We start from the raw sequence: 18,085 nt of genomic DNA, 5'->3' as shown, positions 1-18,085 counted from the left end.
CCAGCACGGGCGGGGCGGGGGCCAGGGCTGTGGTCTCTCCTAGAGCGTACGGAGGGTGGGGAGGAAAGGAGACGAGGGTATCTGGATGCAGCAGAACACAGCCTCCAAACGGCGCGAACACGGCCCAACGAGCAGGGCCGAGAGGCCACGGGCGCGGGGCCAGCCCTGCCCCGACGAGTGAGAAGCAAGAAGGCACGCCTGCCCTCCCCTCACGGCCCCTCGGGGTCCCGTCCTCCCCAGCCCAGGCACTGCCGGGAGGAAGCCCCACGCGGCCCCCCCCACGCCCCCCCTCTGCGCCCCCGCAACCCCCATCTTCATCAGTGTCTTCAAACTGCAGAGGGATAAAAGGCACTTTGCTTTGATTTTATTATATTCCCTAAAATTGCTTTTCTCTCTGGGTCTCTACTGCCGCAACCTGGGTCCACTGCCCCCTCAGTGGATAAAGCAAGAATACCTGTGACAAGTCTGGCTTTCTAATGAATTGCGCAAACGGCACGCTCCCATAACAAAACAGGCCGACCTTCTTGGATGTAACAAAATGGAGATAACAAAAATGTCAGCCTGGAGAGGTAAACTGAAAGGACAATATATTAACACCTGAAAATTAAACTTTAAAGCCGAGAGGCTCCTGCTCACCTGTGGGAGGACGAGGACCGCTGTCGCACTAAGAGGAACAGATGTTAAATCAGAAACCACGGGCCGGGTGACATCCGCTCCCTCCTGCAGACTTTCTTCGAGGATCAGACAAAAGAGAAGGGAGGCATTTCAAGTAAGACAGAAGCAAGGCCTGAATCTGAGCCTGAATTTCAATCATGCCCGGGCCCTGCCCATGCAGCGGTGGGGGAGGGGCGGGGGGCTCCCAGACCCCAATTCATGGAAGATCTAGCAGCTCCGCTTTGCAGGCCCCACCCCTCGGGAGCTACCAGCCTGGGCAGGACAGCAGGGTGCAGGTGTGGGGACAGCCGGACGGGCACCGGGAGGGCACTCGGTCAGCGTTTCTACAAGACCAGTAAACGGATCAACAGTGAGCGAGCTCCTCTGGGGGCGGAGGGGATAGAGGGGGACAGGACCGTGGTTGCTGGAGGCGAGCAGGGGGCGACAAAGACCAGGACTGGGTGTGGACAGCGGGGGGGCCCGCAGATATCTGCAGACACCTAGCCGGCTACGCTCCAGACCACTGTCCGCATCTGAGCCTGGCACCGTGCGGATAAAAGCACATTTCAACACGGGCCCGATGACTCGGCTGCGCCACAATCCCGGCCCTGGTCGATCACAGGTCCCCACTGCACTGTCTCTGAAGCGGACGGGACTCTGACGTCCGGCACCACCCGCTGATCCGCAGCTCGCGTACCACCTGGGGGCCGGTGACGGGCAGGATCTGAGGCCCGGCACGGAACTGCTTACTCAAACCCTGCCTTTTGACGAGATCCCACCTGATCTGTACGTGCGCCCCCGCGGAGGCAGTGCAGAGCCACCAGGATTGCTTAACCTCTCTGGTCTGGGGGGCGCTCACCTCTACCGCGGAGGAGGCGGGGGTGATGAGGCGTACACTCCGCACGCTGCCGGGCCACGTGGCGTGCCCTCCACAGCTACGCGAGTCCTGCCTGGAGGGGCAGGCTGCGCACCGGGACAGAGACGAGGGGGGACGGCACAGAAGGCCAGGGTGCCCCGGAAAGGGCGGGTCTGGTCAAGCCTCCTCATCTGCAGTCAGAGGGACCGAGGGCACCGGTCCGGTTCAGCCTGGCACACCTCGGCGAGGCCTCCCACACCACGTGCCCGGTCAACGGGCCCCAGGACACCATCGAGGGCACGTGTGTGTATGAGCCACCCTGACGGCGCAGGTCCCGGGGTAGGGCGGTGCGGACGGTGCTGTGGCGTAGAGGCCCTTCCTCCTCAGAAACGCCAGAACCGTGAGAACAGACCGCACCCAGAGGCACGGACCGCCTACCCCAAGCAGGCGCGTCCCCGCCCACCTCCACGGCCACCTGATGGTGTCAAACCCACTGTCAAGAGGAAGGCCCCTCGGCACCTCCGCGTGGAGCGCTCACCACCGTGCGGAACAGAGCGTGCGGGGGGCCGGCTCTGGGTGGGGGCAGGCGCACGGCAGGATGGGCAACCAGAGCCCAAACTGGGCCTCGGGGGCACTGCACCCTCACGACCCGCACCACCGGTGCCAGCGCCCCGCACGGGGCGAGGGGAGCACGAGAAGGCACTCTGGGCGCTTAGAAGGACTGTTTCTCGGAAGACAGGACAGGCACTGGGCGTGTTAAGTATTTCCTTCCACGCTGAGACCCGGAACGTGCAGCATTAAAAGGAAGGCATACAAGAGAAATCCCTTAATAAGATTAGGAGACTCGAGGGCTCGGAAGGAGGACGCAGGAAGAAAATGAGGACAGGGCGCGAAAGCAGCCAAGGTTTAAGGTCTTTCCCAAGAGAAATGGACGCGATGCGCTTTCACGGAGACTGAAGGCCATGATGTCGAGCTGCCAGCCACCCACCCGAGCCCAGGCCCCCCAGAGGGAGGAGCCTGTGGCCACGGACAGGGCAGCTGCTGCGGCAAAGGGACCCCGCCGTTACACCCAGGGACGTGGGGAGGTGCCCCCATCAGCATCTGCTCCCTGCCCGGGGCTCCCCTCCCCCCAGGGCTCTTCCCCACACTGCACTCCTCCCAGCCCAGGGCTCATCCTCACCCGGGGCGCCTCCCCCAGAAGCAGTCCTCCCCGCTCAGGGCTCCTCCTCCTCCTCTCATGGCCCTAGTTCCGGATGGTGCCACCTCAGGTCACACGCACGGTCACCCGGGAAAGGCAGACAGGTGCCCTGAGTGCCACTTTCAGGCTCCCGGGAGGTTTATTACCCAATTACGCTCAGGGGTGAAATGAAAACAGAAGCCTGAGGTGACCTGACCGATGAGGGAGGCCTGAGGGCAGAGGTCATCAGCAGAGTCCAGGGAGGAGCCAGGCCCGACGCGCGTGGCTCCAGCCTCCAGTGGCCCGTGACCCCATCGGGAACACGGCAACACCCCCACCTCGTAGAGCTTCTACAAAAGAGGAGAAAAACAAAAAACACCGTGTGTGAAAAGCTTCACAAGAAGGCACGGCTTCCTCCAGCACGGCTGGTGGCGAAAGCGTTCAAAGCGAAACGCTTACCGCGCGATCCAGACACGCAAGTCGACGTTGCGCATCCACACAAAACTCCCACACAAGCGTTTACTGCAGCGTCCTTCAAAACCGCCAAGGCCTGGGCGCACCAGCTCGTCCTCGCCAAGTGAGCGCACAGGTAGGCTACGTCGCGCCCAGACAACGGAGCGGGAGCCTGCGCTAGGAAGAAACGAGCCATCCGGCCGTGAGCAGACACGGCGGAACCCTGAAAACATACCGCCAGAGCAGCCCATCTGGAAAGGCTCCACGCTGCACGACTCCGACCGTGTGATGTTCTGGAAAACGCACAGCTACAGACACGGGGGCACATCGGCGGCCGCCCGGGCTCTGGGGGGGGGGGGGGGGGAAGGAGGGTGAGCACGCGGGGCACAGGGATGTGAGGGCGGTGACAGCGTTCTGTGAGGTGACACCGCCATGCTGCACGCACGACAGCACGCATCTGTCAAACGACAGGACACACGAGGCTGAGAGCCGGCACTAACGTAGGCTGTGGACCCAATTAATCATAACGTCGCCGTCACGGTTCATCGGTTGTGACACACGGACCCGACTGATGCAAGGTGTTAGTATCAGGACAGCCATCACTGAGACAGAGGAAGAGAATCAGGGGAGGTCTGTACTCTCTGGTTCTTGCTCTTATAAACATAAATGGCTCGAAAAAATAGAGTCTGTTAATTGAAAAACAATTCGAATACATCACACGTTATATGATTCCATTTACTTAATATCGTTGAAATGCCAAAAACAGCAGAGACAGAAAACAGAGTAGGGGGTGATGGGTGGGTGTGGTTCTGAGGGCAGCAGGCAGAAGGTCCTTGCGGCGGGGGCACTTTGGCGAAACTGCACATGGGCTCACATGACACAGAGCCCCCTACACACACGCATTCGCGCGCGCGCGCGCGCACACACACACACACACACACACACACACACACACACACACCACAAACACCAAGCGCCTGGTTTTAATACTGTGCTGTAATCACGGGATAGGTTTTCACGGCAGAAGCTGGGGGAAAGATATGTGGGGCCTGTCCACCACCTTCACGACTTCCTGCGGATCCGTAGTTGTTAAACAAAACTCAAAGCCACCGACCAAGCCCTGGCACGGGAGGTTCACCCGGGCGCTCCTTCCCTAGCTGCCTGCAGCGCTCAGCAAACCCCCCGCAGCGTTCCAGGCTCCCACTGGTCTGCTCTGTGCCCTAGAGGGAGGCGCCCTCGGGTTGCGAGCAAGAGGCTGTGCAGCGGCCCCGGCCCACAAGCGCCCGGCGCAGAGCCTGGTGCTCGGGACTCGCTCCACTGCAACCTGTGGGACGAGAGGGCCGAGGAGAGGTGAGCGAGTCTGGGATCTTCCGATCCCTTTCCAGCTTCCCATCTGCCTGCGCTGTGCTCTGAGCGCAGGAAACCTTGCCTGAAGGTCAGCTTGTGCACATCCAGAGAGAATGTGAGAAGATGCTTGAACGGAACGCAATAAAAATAACCCACGTCGAAACTGATGTAGTAGGCATTTTTGATAAAAACTCTTAGAAAAGAACGGCAAAGGGGGGGCCTGGCTGGCTTCTGTCAGCGGAGCGTGCAACTCTTGATCTCAGGGCTGTGAGTTCGAGCCCGACGTTGAGCGTAGAGATTGTTTAAAAAAAAAAAAATCTTGAAGAAAAGAAACGAAACAACACATAGCAGGGGATTCCATTAACGCAATGAAGAGTATCTACGAGAAACAAACAGTATGTGTCATCCTCGGCGGTGAATTACTAAAGCTTCCGGAGATCTGCATGAGTCAGGGACATCACCACTGTCACTTCCGCGTGACAGCCGACTGGCGGCCACGTCAAGAAGACAGGGAAAGGACAAACAAGGAAAGGCACGAGGACCCGAGAGGAAGAGGCGTGCCGGGGTTACGCACCGACACGAGGCTCGTCTCTGCCCACGTAGCGAGGTCGGCAGGACTGCTGTGCACACGGTCAGTGTGTGTGCAGACACCAGTAACACACACGAGATTCTCAGAGACACCGTCAACACTGCACCCAAAATAGAAAATATGCAGGGAAATGCCTAATAGTATGCATCTACGATGTTCTCATTCAGAAGACAAAGTTCAGGTGTCATTTCTTCCCAAACCGATTTACAAATTCCCTGAATCCTTATCATGTGCCAGCAGAGTTTTCCACATAAATTAGCACTCTGATTCCGAAATGCGTAAGGACAAGCAAAGGACCAAAATTAGCCAAAATCTTAAAGAACAACAACAATTTCGAAGGTTCGCTACCAGGTATTAACACATCACAAATGGACACAGGGTGGTGTTGGCGAAAAGACAGAAAGGGCCCACGGAACAGAGAACCCAGAGGCTGGACTCCCCATGCCCAGTGCCTGGTGGCTGGTTATGGCCACATGACACCACACAGGGTAAGGGACATCTCTCAGTAAATGCTCCTGGGCCAACTGCATATTCAACAGAGAAAAAATAATCTTTAAAAAAAAATTTAATGTTCTTATTTATTTTTGAGACAGAGAGAGACAGAGCATGAACGGGGGAGGGTCAGAGAGAGAGGGAGACACAGAATCCGAAGCAGGCTCCAGGCTCTGAGCCGTCAGCACAGAGCCCGACGCGGGGCTCGAACTCACGGACTGAGAGATCGTGACCTGAGCCGAAGTCGGATGCTTAACCGACTGAGCCACCCGGGCAGTCCGAGAAAATAATCTTTTAAAAAATTTTAAGTGAGGCATAACCGACACGTAGCATTAGTTTCAGGCGGGCAACGTAACGACTCAGCGTTTGTATATGCCACCAGACGACCACGAGCGTAAGTCCAGTTAACATCTGGGGAAAAATGATCCTGACACGTGCAGGCCAAGTTAGGTCACCCGTAAAAGGTGAGGCCATAAAGCAGTTAGAAGAGCACAGTTAACTATCCCCATGACTCTGGTAGCAAAGATCACGGTCATTAAGCTCACCAAGGCTCTGAAAGCGTCAGCAGAACGGTAACGAAATCAGTCCGCTGGACTGCGCTAACATTAAAAGCTGCTACTCGTCAACAGACACAATTCAGAGAAGCAGCAAAGCCGCAGACCGGGAGATGCTGCGGCCGCGTCTCCGACAAGCGGTTCGTGTTCAGAATAAGGAGAGAACTCGTACAACTTCAGGAGCAAAGGGCAATCAGCCCCTAAACCCTGCATGGGGAGGGCCAGCTCCCACGCGTTCTGCCCGCCCCCCCCCCCCCCCCCCCCCCCCGAGCACGACTGAGGCCAGAGTCTCAAGAGTCTCAAGGGTATGGGGCAGACCCAGGTTCTGGGCCACGCACGGGGTCGGGTGTCCACAGAACGGCCTGCAGTCCTGCTGACACTGTACGTGGGCATCCTCAGCCAGCCAGCACTCCACACCCCTGCATGCCCGACACAGATGGGGCCACCACTCTCCGCCCCCAGGATGTCTACCCCACCGAGACCACCACCCAGGAGGACCACCACCCCACTCAGGGACCTTTCAAAGGCGGGACATCATCACTACCTACCACGGACTCTGACTCCCCCTGTAAGTAAGGCCCAGTGACCTGTGCCCTCCTCTCGAAGACCACTGCACTCTGGAATCTGGGGTCAGGGAACGGTTAGGATGTAGAAAAGAGTTAAGCTTCTGTTTTCATTTGGTTTTTTAATTTCTCGCTAAAAACCTACCTTTAACTGCTCGGCTTCTATAAATAACAAGATTCTATAACCATATTATGGAATATTAGGGGCCCACTGGAAATAGCTCATCTCAAATAGGAAAATGGTTTGTGTTCACCCACTTCTGGAAGGCAATTTTCAATCGCTTAAAATAGTCGTGGTATTTTACCAAGGTGATTACACTCTTAGCTATCAGTAACAATTAAACCCTTAGACGAGAGCCGCTTAATAAGGTCTCAAAATAAAACCGCGCACTCCAAGCACTGCGTACCGAAATGTCAAACACACAAGCAGGGCCCTCGGTGGACACGGGAGCCCAGAGCCCACGCTGCGGCCCCGCCGCGTGGCAGGCGCACCACACACACCGCTCTGTCCGGGGGGACGGTCGAGGACAGGGAAAGGCCAGCAACCAAAACACCCCGGAGGTGCCCTGACGAGGAAGCATCTGAACAGGAGCCGCCGGGCTAGCGTCTGACACGCTGCGGAGCCCAGGTCACTCGAAGGTGAAGGTGGACGTGCACCGGGCACCGAGCAGGGAGCGGCAGGCTGGCCGCGCCCCTGCACAGTCGGGCCTGATGAACAGCCTCATCACCCCGCTGGCTGGCGAGCCGGGTCCCCGTGAGCCGGGCCCGGGGCTGTGCAGGAGATTGGTATCGACCCGTCGGGAGCGTGCCTTCGAGCGACAGTCAGTATAAGCCATCAGTCAGCGCGAGGCAATCAATACCCACTCTCGCCCTAACTCAGCAAGGCCGGTGAGCGCAGCGGGTCAGGGCGAAGACCGAATTAGGCCAGGAAGTGCCACTGGCTTCCAACCTGCTGAGACAGGAAGAATGGAAATTTCCTGCCTCGGGACCCGAGCGGTGACCTTGCACGACAGAAAATGCCCGAGAAGGGAGCTGGGTGCTTCCTACTCACAAAGGCGGGGCGCGGTCTGAGCACGGAGGGGGTCACACCTCCCGGCACCGTCATGAGGCGCCTGTGTGGACGGGGACTCCCCCGGGGATTCTAACGGGGGGCGGGGGAACCACGCGTGTCAGTGAGAACCCCAGTGATCTCGGCAAACAGAGAGGGTGTGGTGCTCGCTCAGCAGGACGCCTACGGAAACAGGGGTACAGGGCATGGCCGCTGTGCCCGGCAACAGGGAGTCTCCGAAGCGCTCCACGTTTTCTCCTGTCGACAGGCAGCGGGCTGACCGTCCCCGGGGACTCACTCGCTGTGAACGCAGGACGCACCGGCCCCCGCAAGGGACTGCTTCCCTGAGCCGCCCCACCGCCCCCTCCGACACACAGAAGTAAGAGTACTTTGCAAACCCACAGGACGTTCGTGTGAGTGACGCCGGCTTCTCTCGGGCTCCGGCGGCTGGGGTGCCCCTTCTGGGTGGCACAGCCCTCCGGCCCACCCCGGCCCGCCGCGCAGGCCCACTCCCCGCATCGGGCAGTCTGCCGGCCTGGCAGGCGCCTGAACCTCCGAGTCTTGGCGTCTACAGCACCTCCCGCCCTTGACCGCACGCGTGGCAGGCCAGGCCAGGAGGTTTCTGCAGATGGAATTACGTCCGGGACCCTAAAACTACGGGACCACGCCGCCCATGCCGGCCAAGCCGCGTGAGCTCGGAGAAGCAGGGAACTTCGCCAGCGCAGCCGGGAAAGGAAGCCGCCGAGACGTGAACCGTGATGGGACATCAGCGGCCTGTTGCTGGAGGGACCGCAGGGAGAGCGTGAGCAAGAATGCGAGCCGGCGCCAGCGGTGAGGACAGCTGGCACGGAACAGGACCCGTGGTCCTACAACCACGCAACCGAGTTCCACGACAAGCCCAGCGAGCCGGGCATAAACTCTCCCGGTGGCTGGCAAGGGTGAGGCCGGTACCTGCCGCGGGCTGGTGGGGTCTGGGGCCCAGGGCGCGGCCGGGCCTGCCCACAACTGCCAGATGACACACTCGTGCCAGTCCCACTGCCACGGCTGTGGTACCACCACAGCAGCCATGGAAACCTGGTGAACAGGGGCTCCTCATAAGGAAGAACTTGGCTCGCCTGGCGACGCCACGGTCCCCCGCCTGCAGACCGAGTGGGAGCCCCAGCCACCACCTCCGGCCCAGCGAGGAGCGGCCCATCCCTGGAGACACAGGCCCGGGGGTCGGGGACTCCCAGGGGGCCACGCTGCAGGGTCCACGAGCGCCCTGCTGGGCACCCGCCCCGAGAGATGAACACTCAGGTCCGCACGAAACCTGTGGGCCATCACTTCAAGCAGCTGTATCTGTGACAGCAAAACCTGGAAACTACGAAACGCCCTGAGCGGTGCAGAGTCCCGCTCGACAACAAAGAAGGACCACCTGCTGACCCAAGCGCGACCCAGGTGGACGAGGGCCACACGCCGAGGGGAAAAGCCAGTCTCAAAGGGCCACGCGCCGTATGATTCCACGCTGACCACGTTCTTGAAAACAGATGAGCAGCTGCCATGCCAGGGTGCGGGAGGGGAGGGTGTGACCGCGCCTGCAGGGGAGGCCGTCTGGCACCCTGAGGGCGGGGGTGCCCACGGGGATCTACACACGCGTGCACCAGGATCAGAGCGTGGCACGAAAATTACATGTCACGTCATCACCGGGGAAACCGTGACGGGTTAAGGGACCCTCCTGTGCTATCCTCGCAACTCCCAGTGATCAACGACAAAAAGCTGAAGATACAAAGTCATCACCCGGGGCTAACACGCTGGGTGAGGGGTCGTGGGGGGTGGGGGGTGGGGGGTGGGGGGTGGGAGTCGGGGGTCAGGGCGGCAGGAGAGGGGCTGGGATGACCCGCGTGCTGTGGGCTGGAGGCGGGCACGTCCATGGGAACACGCGTCTGGCTCATGAGAGCTCGGGGAAGAAACACGGGGAAACGTTCACAGACGCGTGTGCACACGTGAGTTGGGACACACGCTTCCCGGCCCTGCGAGCTTGGAGGGCCACGGAGAAGCAGCGCACTCACGCGGCTCGCGGATCCTGACGCCGTTCTCCAGGGAAGGGGATGGGGTCCTGCCACCCTGGCTGGCACCGGGGTGGGTGGGACACGCCTGGATGAGCCCAGGGCACCTGGCGGCCCCCGACAGCAGGGAAGTTGGGGGGGGGTACACCCCCACACTGACGACTGAAAGAGCTCCCGGCGGCCAACGGGACAAATTCAAGCAGCGCGGCGGTAAAACCCAAACCTACAACACATCCCCGGGAGCCCGCCTGATACGCGTGTCTGAATTAATGGATAAACAGAAAGCAGAGTCGAACCTCACGCAGAAGAGTCCAGAATGGAGCTACTGCGCCCTCTAGGAGGGGCGTGACCCCCAGCCCCCAGGTGTGGCGTGCACCGTGGAGGGAGAGACCCGGCTGACCCGGCACAGCCGGGTAAGCGAGGCCAGCGTCCACACGGGGAAGTCAGGCTACGGCCGGGGCCCTTCCCTGCAGGGCTGCCCCGTCCCCCGGGGGCCTGGGAGGAAAGCCTCGGACACACCCCCGTCCAGCACCTGCCACGGGAAGCCCGCGCCGCACTCCTGGCAGTGGACTCATCCACGCAAGGAGTCCGAGAACTGTCATGGCCCGAGGAGAGGTGACGACTCACCGTGGGGGGGTCCAAGGCAGAGAAAGGGCTGAGGGGCAATGAAGCAAACAGGAGGACGGCACAGACTTCAGTCAACGGCCCTGGTCAGGCCTGGTCCCTGAGCAGTGACGACCGTTCCGAGACCATTTTGGTCTAAATCACAGACTATTCCAGAAAATAAGTTTTATTAAAAATAAAAACACGAATGGTTTGAAATCAAGTAAGACGCCATCAGCAAGCCCCACGGGAACAGCAGTCACCCACCCAGCTGGACACGAAACGGGACGGAAGCTGTGAGAGCTCGCCACGACACTGGCCAGACAGCCCCGAAGACGGAGCTCCACGTGCCCCCTGCACACACAGCGGCAGCCATAGGCTCCCCGCTAAGACCGCTGGACGAGCCACAACACCCTGTGGCCAAGGCGCCACGGGAGCCTGGGGTAAGAAGGGGGTGTCCCCAGGGGAGGGTTGGAGAAGGTGCCTTCCGGACCGACGGGGAACAGAGACGCAGCCCGTGCGCACATCCAGGCGGGACACCGTGCCCCAGCTGTGGTTCTGAGCGGTGCACGTGCGGGACGGGCAGGCGGCAGACAAGGCGCTCCAGGCCATGTCCCACGGCTCAGGCCACCGGCGGCCCGCCGTTCACGAGGCCCTGGAGGAGGACGGAATGAGCCACACGCACCCACCACCGGCAAAGCTCCACCAGGGTGACCGCCGACCTGCCCAACCAGCCTCACCCCGGACGCCCTCCACGAACCCTCGCGAAGCCTCCTTTCCTAAGAGGGCCGCACACTCCACTGCCCACGTGCGACAGCGCTCTCACGCGGCCTCACACGCAGGGCACCCCTGGTCCAGGATGGGGGGCTGCTTTCCCACGGCACGGGGTGACCCGGGGCCCCCCACAAAGAGGGGATGCTCTGCACCCGTGGCTCATGTTTTCCCTTTAGAACTCGTATCCCGTCTGGAGGTCCGTCCCTCGTGCCCCCCCACCCCCATTTCGTCCACATCCAGCCTGTCTCTGGCAGCCACCAACCTGCTCCCTGCGTCCGAAGATTCGCTGTGTCGTGTCGCTCGGCGGTGTCCTCCAGGCCCGCCCGTGGTGTCACACACGGGCGGGGTTTCCTTCTCTCCCGTGGCTCAACGATAACCTGTCGGGCACCTACCCGGCGCCTCCTTCCCCTGCCCAGCACTGACGGGCACCGGGGCCGCGTGGCCATGAGCGATGCTGCGTCAGGGGGGTGCAGACGTCCGCGCCACGCACCGGATTCCCTTCCTCTGGGTGGGTGCCGGGCGGGGGCGTGCTGGAGGGTGCGGCGGGCCCGGGTGGACGTGCCTTGGGAACTTCCACTCCGTCTCCTCCCTGTGACTCCCGTGAGAGCTGTCCCCGCGGAGCCCGTCTGGCGGGCACCCGGGGCCGCTTCGGTGCACGGCACCGCTGCTCGTCCCGGGGATGGGAAAATGGGGACGCAGAGGGACCGAGCACCTTCTCCAAGGTCACAGGTTAAGGTCCCCTGCCCGTCACCCCGGGAAAGCCCGTGCTTCCCACGTCACGGACCGCAGCCCATCCTGGCCTCTTGCTCACAGCAAGTCGGGCGCAGACAGCCCACGCAGCCCTGACGTGCCGAGGCAGCTGTGCCGTGGACGTGCCCTCCCGGCGGCTGTGCCTCCTGCCCCAGCTCCCTCGGCCCGCGCTCCTGCCCATCCCCCCGTCTTCGACGGAGCCAAATTCTGCGAGTGCCCCTCTCAAACCGAGCCCTCGGGCCGCGGCTCAGCGGCGGCTTCTGCTCCCACGAAAATCCCATCACGGTTGGCATGTGCGCGCATGTCCCTCTGCCCGTCCGGCTAGACTACAGGCACTAGAAGGGCCGTGACCCAGAACCTGTGCAGGTGACCTGGTGGCACGCAGTACGTGCTGGGGAAGGGAGGGAGGGGGTGGGGGCACGAGAAGGCGGCTCCAAACCCCTGCCCGTAACCGTCCACGAGCACCGAGGCCACAGGACCGCGTCCTCGTCTCTGGCAGAGGCAGCCCAGGCTGCGGGGGTGGCCGCCTGCAGAGCCAGGATGACAGGGGTGGCACCCGGGGCCTGTGTGCAGAGCTCGGCTGAGCCTGACCTGGGAAGCCCTGGACCCAGGGCCCTGAGGGATGCCAAGGCTCTCGAGGGACACCACGGCACGGCAAGGAACGTGCTGGAGAAGCCACAAACTGGCGGGCGCTTAGCAGCTGAAATACGACTTGTCCCCTAGAACCTTCATAACCAGGTGGCCCCAGAGCCAAAGAGCCTCGGTTTTCGTTAGAAACAATATGGGCCATCGTGGCCTGACACTGGCCCACGCAGCCCACACGAGGCCGGGTCGGGCTCAGGTGGGAGGGGTTTTTGGCCAGCAAGCCGGACACCCCGTCCGTGCCTGGAGGGCGTGTGGGGACAGATGCAGGTTCTCTCCTCCCCGTCTTCTGAAACTTCAGCACTCACAGCAGCATTTAAATGACGCCGTCCCACAGAAAACCCTGATCCGCGCTCCAGCAGACTCCGTCCAGCCAGCATGGGAAGCTCTGCAGGCACAGGACGGTCAGAGAGCCCGCCCCACACACGAGGCCCGGTGCATCTCGGCCCCGGTGAGAGTTCTCACCCCAAACCACGGGCCACAGACCCACCGGGATCTGGTCACCGAAGGAGGGGAAGGCTGCGCTCGCCCGTGGCCCGGGGAAGGGGTGACCCCGGGTCAGCGTGCGGCCCCGGCCGCCCCGCCCCTCACCGGGAGCGCTAGGTCACCGGACGGCCGTCCAGAAGGGGACCCACACCTGGGCCCTCCAAGTCCCAGAGGGACCTCCGGGGTCTGGAGGAGTCTTTGTCATGATTCAAGAACCCCGCGAGCATCGCGGGACGGAGGCACAGCCTGAGGAAGTCCCGGCTCCGCAGGGAGGCGGACATCTTCTGAGGGGACCCCAGGCGGCCGCACACGAGCCCGACGGACCGAGGAGCCGGACACTCCTCACCGCGGCTAAAACCGCCCTCGGGCTGGCGGCGATCTCGGGAAGCCTGGACGTGGTGGGGAAAGGCTGGCGGCCGCCGGCCAGGGGAGCAGAGGCCGGGACGGCGGGCCCCCGCCCGGCCCCGTACCTTCGTCAACAGCAGGACCCGCTTCTGGAGTCTCCGGGCCAGGGCCTCCTGTGTCTCCCGCCTCTTCCTCTCCTCCAGCAGCTGGCCGCTGGCCTGGCGGACCTCCTCCTGGAGCTGCTGCCGGACCTTCTCCAGCCCACGGGCGCTGCGGGGAAAGGAGACAGGGCAGAGCATGAGGCCTGGCCCGCAGGATGGCGCCCCCGCCACGGCCCCCCGGGACCAGGACGAGCCCGTCACGTAGGTCCCAAAATAGAGCCGCACGTGCAACCGGCACACTGCCATTTCCTTACTTGTGAATAGCTACTTAGAGCTTTTCAGGAGTTTCTGGATTTCAAAGAGACACCCAGGGTGATCCCAGAACACGGCAGGCAGCGGGGGGAGGGGGGGACTCAACCCCACACACAATGGGAAAAATTGTCAGCAGCGCGGCGCTCCGGGGAGACGGCACTTCTGAATGAGCTAAATTACCGGCAAGCACTTCCATCCGGATCACAGCAGCCAGATGTGCCGCGGGTGTGGGGGAGCCCCCGCCACCCGGAGGTGGGGCCCGCTCCTCCAGCGCTGCCCCGCCGGACGCCAGCGGAGCTCCGACAACGGCCGGGGTGCCCCGCAGCGGCTCTCCCTCCCCCCCCCCCCACAGGCCAGACCCCCGGCACGCGGACCTTGCCCGTGGGTCCCACCGGAGCCCCATGCAAGTCGTCCCTTCAGGGGGCAGATGACAGCAGGGGGGCCCAGGTCAGGGCTCCGGGCTCCTGATCACCCACAGGCTAACACCCCACTCCCCGGCCCAGCCCCGAAGCGCCTTCAGAGCCCGGCCTTTGCCCCAAAACGCGCTCGGCCCCCTCAGTCCTGCCCGGGGCCGCCCTCTGCTCCTGACCTGTTCCTAAACAGCAAACGGCAGCCGGCACCCAGCGCTCGTGGACAACCCCTGACTCCCGAGACCACGCAGCCTCGCGATTCTGCACGCGGGGTGGCCGTCCCCGCGGCCTGACGGAGGGGACGATGACCAGGGGAGGGGCCGCGAGGGGAGGCGTCCCCGGACCCCGCAGGGCCGGGAGGCGCCTCTTCCGAAGGAAACGCAGAAACACGGTGTCTTCAGGATGTGCTGAGAGCTGACGCACGTGGCGCTCACACAGGCGGCATGGTGGGCCGGGCCACGCCGGGGAGGGCGCCCGGGGGCTCACGTCACACCTGGCCTCCCACCGCGTCCTTTCCGCTTTGACCCCACGACCTGAAGGAAACCTCGCTTCCCGGGGACGGCGGGGGACACTGTCTTCGGAGGCGGCGTGCGCCAAGCCCACTTCCCTCCCGCACGAGCGTGCGGTTTCTGCTCTCATCTGGTAGTTCAGTCTGAGCGTGCGCATGAGTCACAGAGGGAGCGGGTAGGAGGCTGGGCCGGCCCAGCGCGGGAACCCCCGTCAGTAGCTCAAGGGTTCAAGGGAACAGTGACCGGCTACACCCGACTCCCCTTGGTGCTCCGCAAAGACGTGAAATAAGACAGAAGACAGGTAAAAACAGTCATTTGAAACCGGCCCGTTAAGAGGCTATTTTCAGTTCTGATTCAACTTGACGCTGTGCATAGGCCAAGTTAATAATCGATCGAGGACTGAGATCAACTCCAGATCCGCGGGACCCAGGTGGGAGCTCACAAGTGCCTTGAATCAGCGTTCCGACCGGCAGTGTCCCCTCGCTCATACACGCAAGGCCAAGCCACCGTCCAGCCAAGCTCAGGGATAAGGAGCCACGGACAAGCCGCCCCGAGCACAGGCTTGGTGGGGACGGCCTTGGGGGAGTCTGAGAAGCCCCGGGTCCCCCCATGTAGGAGCATGATGCCCACACATCCGTGAGGGGGTCAAACCGGAAAGTTCCCCACCAAGAGCGGGTGGCGGCCAGGAGGCAAGCCGAGGCACAGGACGTCCACGTCTTAGTCTGCTGGCTGCCAGCTCCGCGTGCTTAAATCCCCCGCGTGCTTAAATCACGAGAGGGCTTCAGCCCCCAGTACCTGGTGGGGCCCACCACCCAGTCCTGGATGTCACAGACACAGCGCATCGGCCGAGAGGCAATGGGAAGGCAACGGGGCCCAGGCTGGCAGTCAGAAAGGGAACCTGCCTCAGGGGCACCTGGGGGGCTCAGTCGGTTAGGCGTCCGGCTTTGGCTCAGGTCATGATCTCACGGTTCATGGATTTGAGCCCTGAGTCGGGCTCTGTGCTGACAGTGTGGAGTCTGCTTCGGATCCTCTGTCCCCCCGCCTCTCTCTGTCCCTCCCAGCTCGTGCTATCTCAAAAATAAATAAATAAATACACATAGAAAAAAAGAGAGAAAGAGAGAAAGAGAGGAGAAAGAGAGAAAGAAAGAAAGAAAGAAAGAAAGAAAGAAAGAAAGAAAGAAAGAAAGAAAGGAAGAAAGAGAAAGAAAGGAAGAAAGGAAGAAAAAACAAAGAGAACCTGCCTGTCCCAATGGTGAAATGCCTTCCAGGGAACCGGGATGTTCCGGAAGGAACAGGGCAGAGGACACATGGCCCTGCAGAGTCAGCACTGGGCGAGCAGCTGAGCGTATCCCCAGCCCTTGCCCTTGGCCAAGGGACTCCCTGCATACTCGGGGCTGCTGGCCCTGCGGGCTTCGTCCGCGCTCAAGCGTTTCGGAGACGGAACCACAGGTCACACTCCTCTTCAGGGCATCGCAGGGGGCGCGCTCCACAGAGGCTCGTCCGGGGACCATCGGTAGCCCGGAGGCACCCGGCCGTTCTCAAACGCAGGGACCAGCGCGAGCCCGACCTCGCGGGGCCGTGCGCCGATGGGGCACAGAAACCACGTGGCTCATGTCAACCGAGAGAGTGTGGCGTGAAAGGTCGTTGTCGCTGCCTGTCACGCTGGAGCTGAGATGAGGAGAGAGAGCCCTGACGTCACGGAGCAGCCGCCGCGGGAAGCAGCGAGGGAAAAGGCGGGTGCTATCCGACCTACCAGGTCAGACGTGTGCGGGGTACTGCTGGAGCGCCCCAGCCCCGCAAAGGAGAGCGTGGGGCAAAGGGGCGGGAGTCCACGCACACAACTCAGTCACCGCAACAGGCACGTGACGGTCAGGGAGCCAACACCCAGGTGTGCTACTGCCTCGCACGCAGGGCAGGGTTCGGGGGCCGAGGGCACGGCTCTGGGAGATGGGAAGTGCAGACCCCCCTCCCCATGTAGGCGTCCATTTAGCAGGAAAGAAGGAGAGGGGAGTGGAGGGGAAGGGAGGGGAGGGGAGGGGAGGGGAGGGGAGGGGAGGGGAGGGGAGGAGGGGAGAGGAGAGGAGAGGAGAGGAGAGGAGAGGAGAGGAGAGGAGAGGAGAGGAGAGGAGAGGAGAGGAGAGGAGAGGAGAAGGGAGGACAGGACGGGTTGGGGACAAGGAGTCAGGACGGACACACTTCTGCATATAAACTCCACAGAGACAGAGCAACGGTGAGCCGCACACTCAAGGGGCCAGCCCCGGGGCGGGGATCCTGGCCTCGCAGGACAGAGGGCGAGGGATAGCGAGGCCCTCAGGCACCAAGAAGGGCCGGCCTCCCAGAGGAGCGCGCTTTCCTGACGTTTCCACAAATCCTGGCCAAAGTTCCCCAAGTGAGTTGTTCAAGTCAGCGGCCAGCAGACTGCCCCGCCCCGCCCCCACAAGCAGAAAGGCAGAGAGGGACCCCACGTGCGCAACGAGCCCGCGGCCCCGACGCGAGACACTAGTGCCCGACGGCTGACCCTTCTCGTCGGGCTGTCCTCTCCGGTCCACCTCAGCCTTTCTTGGGAAGCAAAGGAGAATACTCATAAAACATTAAACCACTACCTTCCAAGCTGAAGTTGAACTCTGGGGTCAGTGGCATTTCCGCGAGCCTCTGGGGGTTTCAAAATGAAGTGCTTAGTGCTTGAAGGAGAAGTCGGCATGCCTATCGATCAATGCCTTCCCGAGCGGGCGTCTGCCGAGGGAGACGCGGTCTCAGCTTCTGAGAACCGTCTCTGTGTTGCGGCCCCTCCCGTCACCCTCACCTGAGGACGCCTACTTTCAAGGAACAGAGGACCTGGCTCACTCTGAAGCGGCAGGAGACGTTTTAATGACCTTCTCGGAGACGACCTCGGATGCCGGCTCCGGCCCCACACGACCCCTGCAGCCGCGCCTCCGCGGCCGGTGCTCTCCCGGCCACGCGCCTCTGGGAAGGACCCGGACAGGGTGGTGCTGTCCATCCAGGAGGGACGACCATTCCCCATGCAGCGTCGCGCCCGTCGTGGGCCCAGGAACACGGGAGGGCGCAAACACGCCGACGGCCGTCGCCAGACCCGAGCGCAAAACAAACCTTTAACCAGCACACTTGGACCGGCGTTCGCAGGCAGGCGCGCGATTACGTGCCCGAGAACACGCAGCGCAGCGCGAGCTAGCCTGTTGGGGGTGAACTAGGACGGCAGGCGCACGCCGGTCTCTAGCAAGTACGCTCTTGTGCAAAGCTAAGAAAACGTTAACAAGATTTTATTCACGATTTTGCAAAATCTCGAAAGCATCCTCTTCCTTCGAGCTCCAAGGAGTGCAGATCAAACCACTAACACATATGCTCTCTAAGCTTCTC

At 62.0% G+C, this 18,085-nt stretch overlaps 1 protein-coding gene across 7 annotated transcripts in view; it reads right to left on the bottom strand.

Annotated features, from left to right (window-relative positions):
• MAD1L1 (mitotic arrest deficient 1 like 1) overlaps positions 1–18,085 on the bottom strand; it is a 317,342-nt gene that overhangs the window by 180,957 nt on the left and 118,300 nt on the right. For 5 of the 7 annotated variants that reach the window (XM_053893964.1, XM_053893965.1, XM_053893967.1 and 2 more), the window contains one exon: positions 13,504–13,648. The exons of 1 other annotated variant lie outside the window; for it this stretch is intronic. In XM_053893964.1, coding sequence (XP_053749939.1) covers positions 13,504–13,648 — 145 coding nt within the window. Of the gene's footprint in view, positions 1–13,503; positions 13,649–14,380; positions 14,702–18,085 lie in introns of those variants that run through there. One more of the 7 variants, XM_053893968.1, reaches the window with a different exon arrangement.

Source organism: Panthera pardus, unplaced genomic scaffold (genome assembly GCF_024362965.1).
Source record: "Panthera pardus isolate Hobbes unplaced genomic scaffold, ASM2436296v1 HiC_scaffold_4, whole genome shotgun sequence".
NCBI classification, from domain to species: domain Eukaryota; kingdom Metazoa; phylum Chordata; class Mammalia; order Carnivora; family Felidae; genus Panthera; species Panthera pardus.
This window is presented reverse-complemented; position numbering and strand designations above follow the sequence as displayed.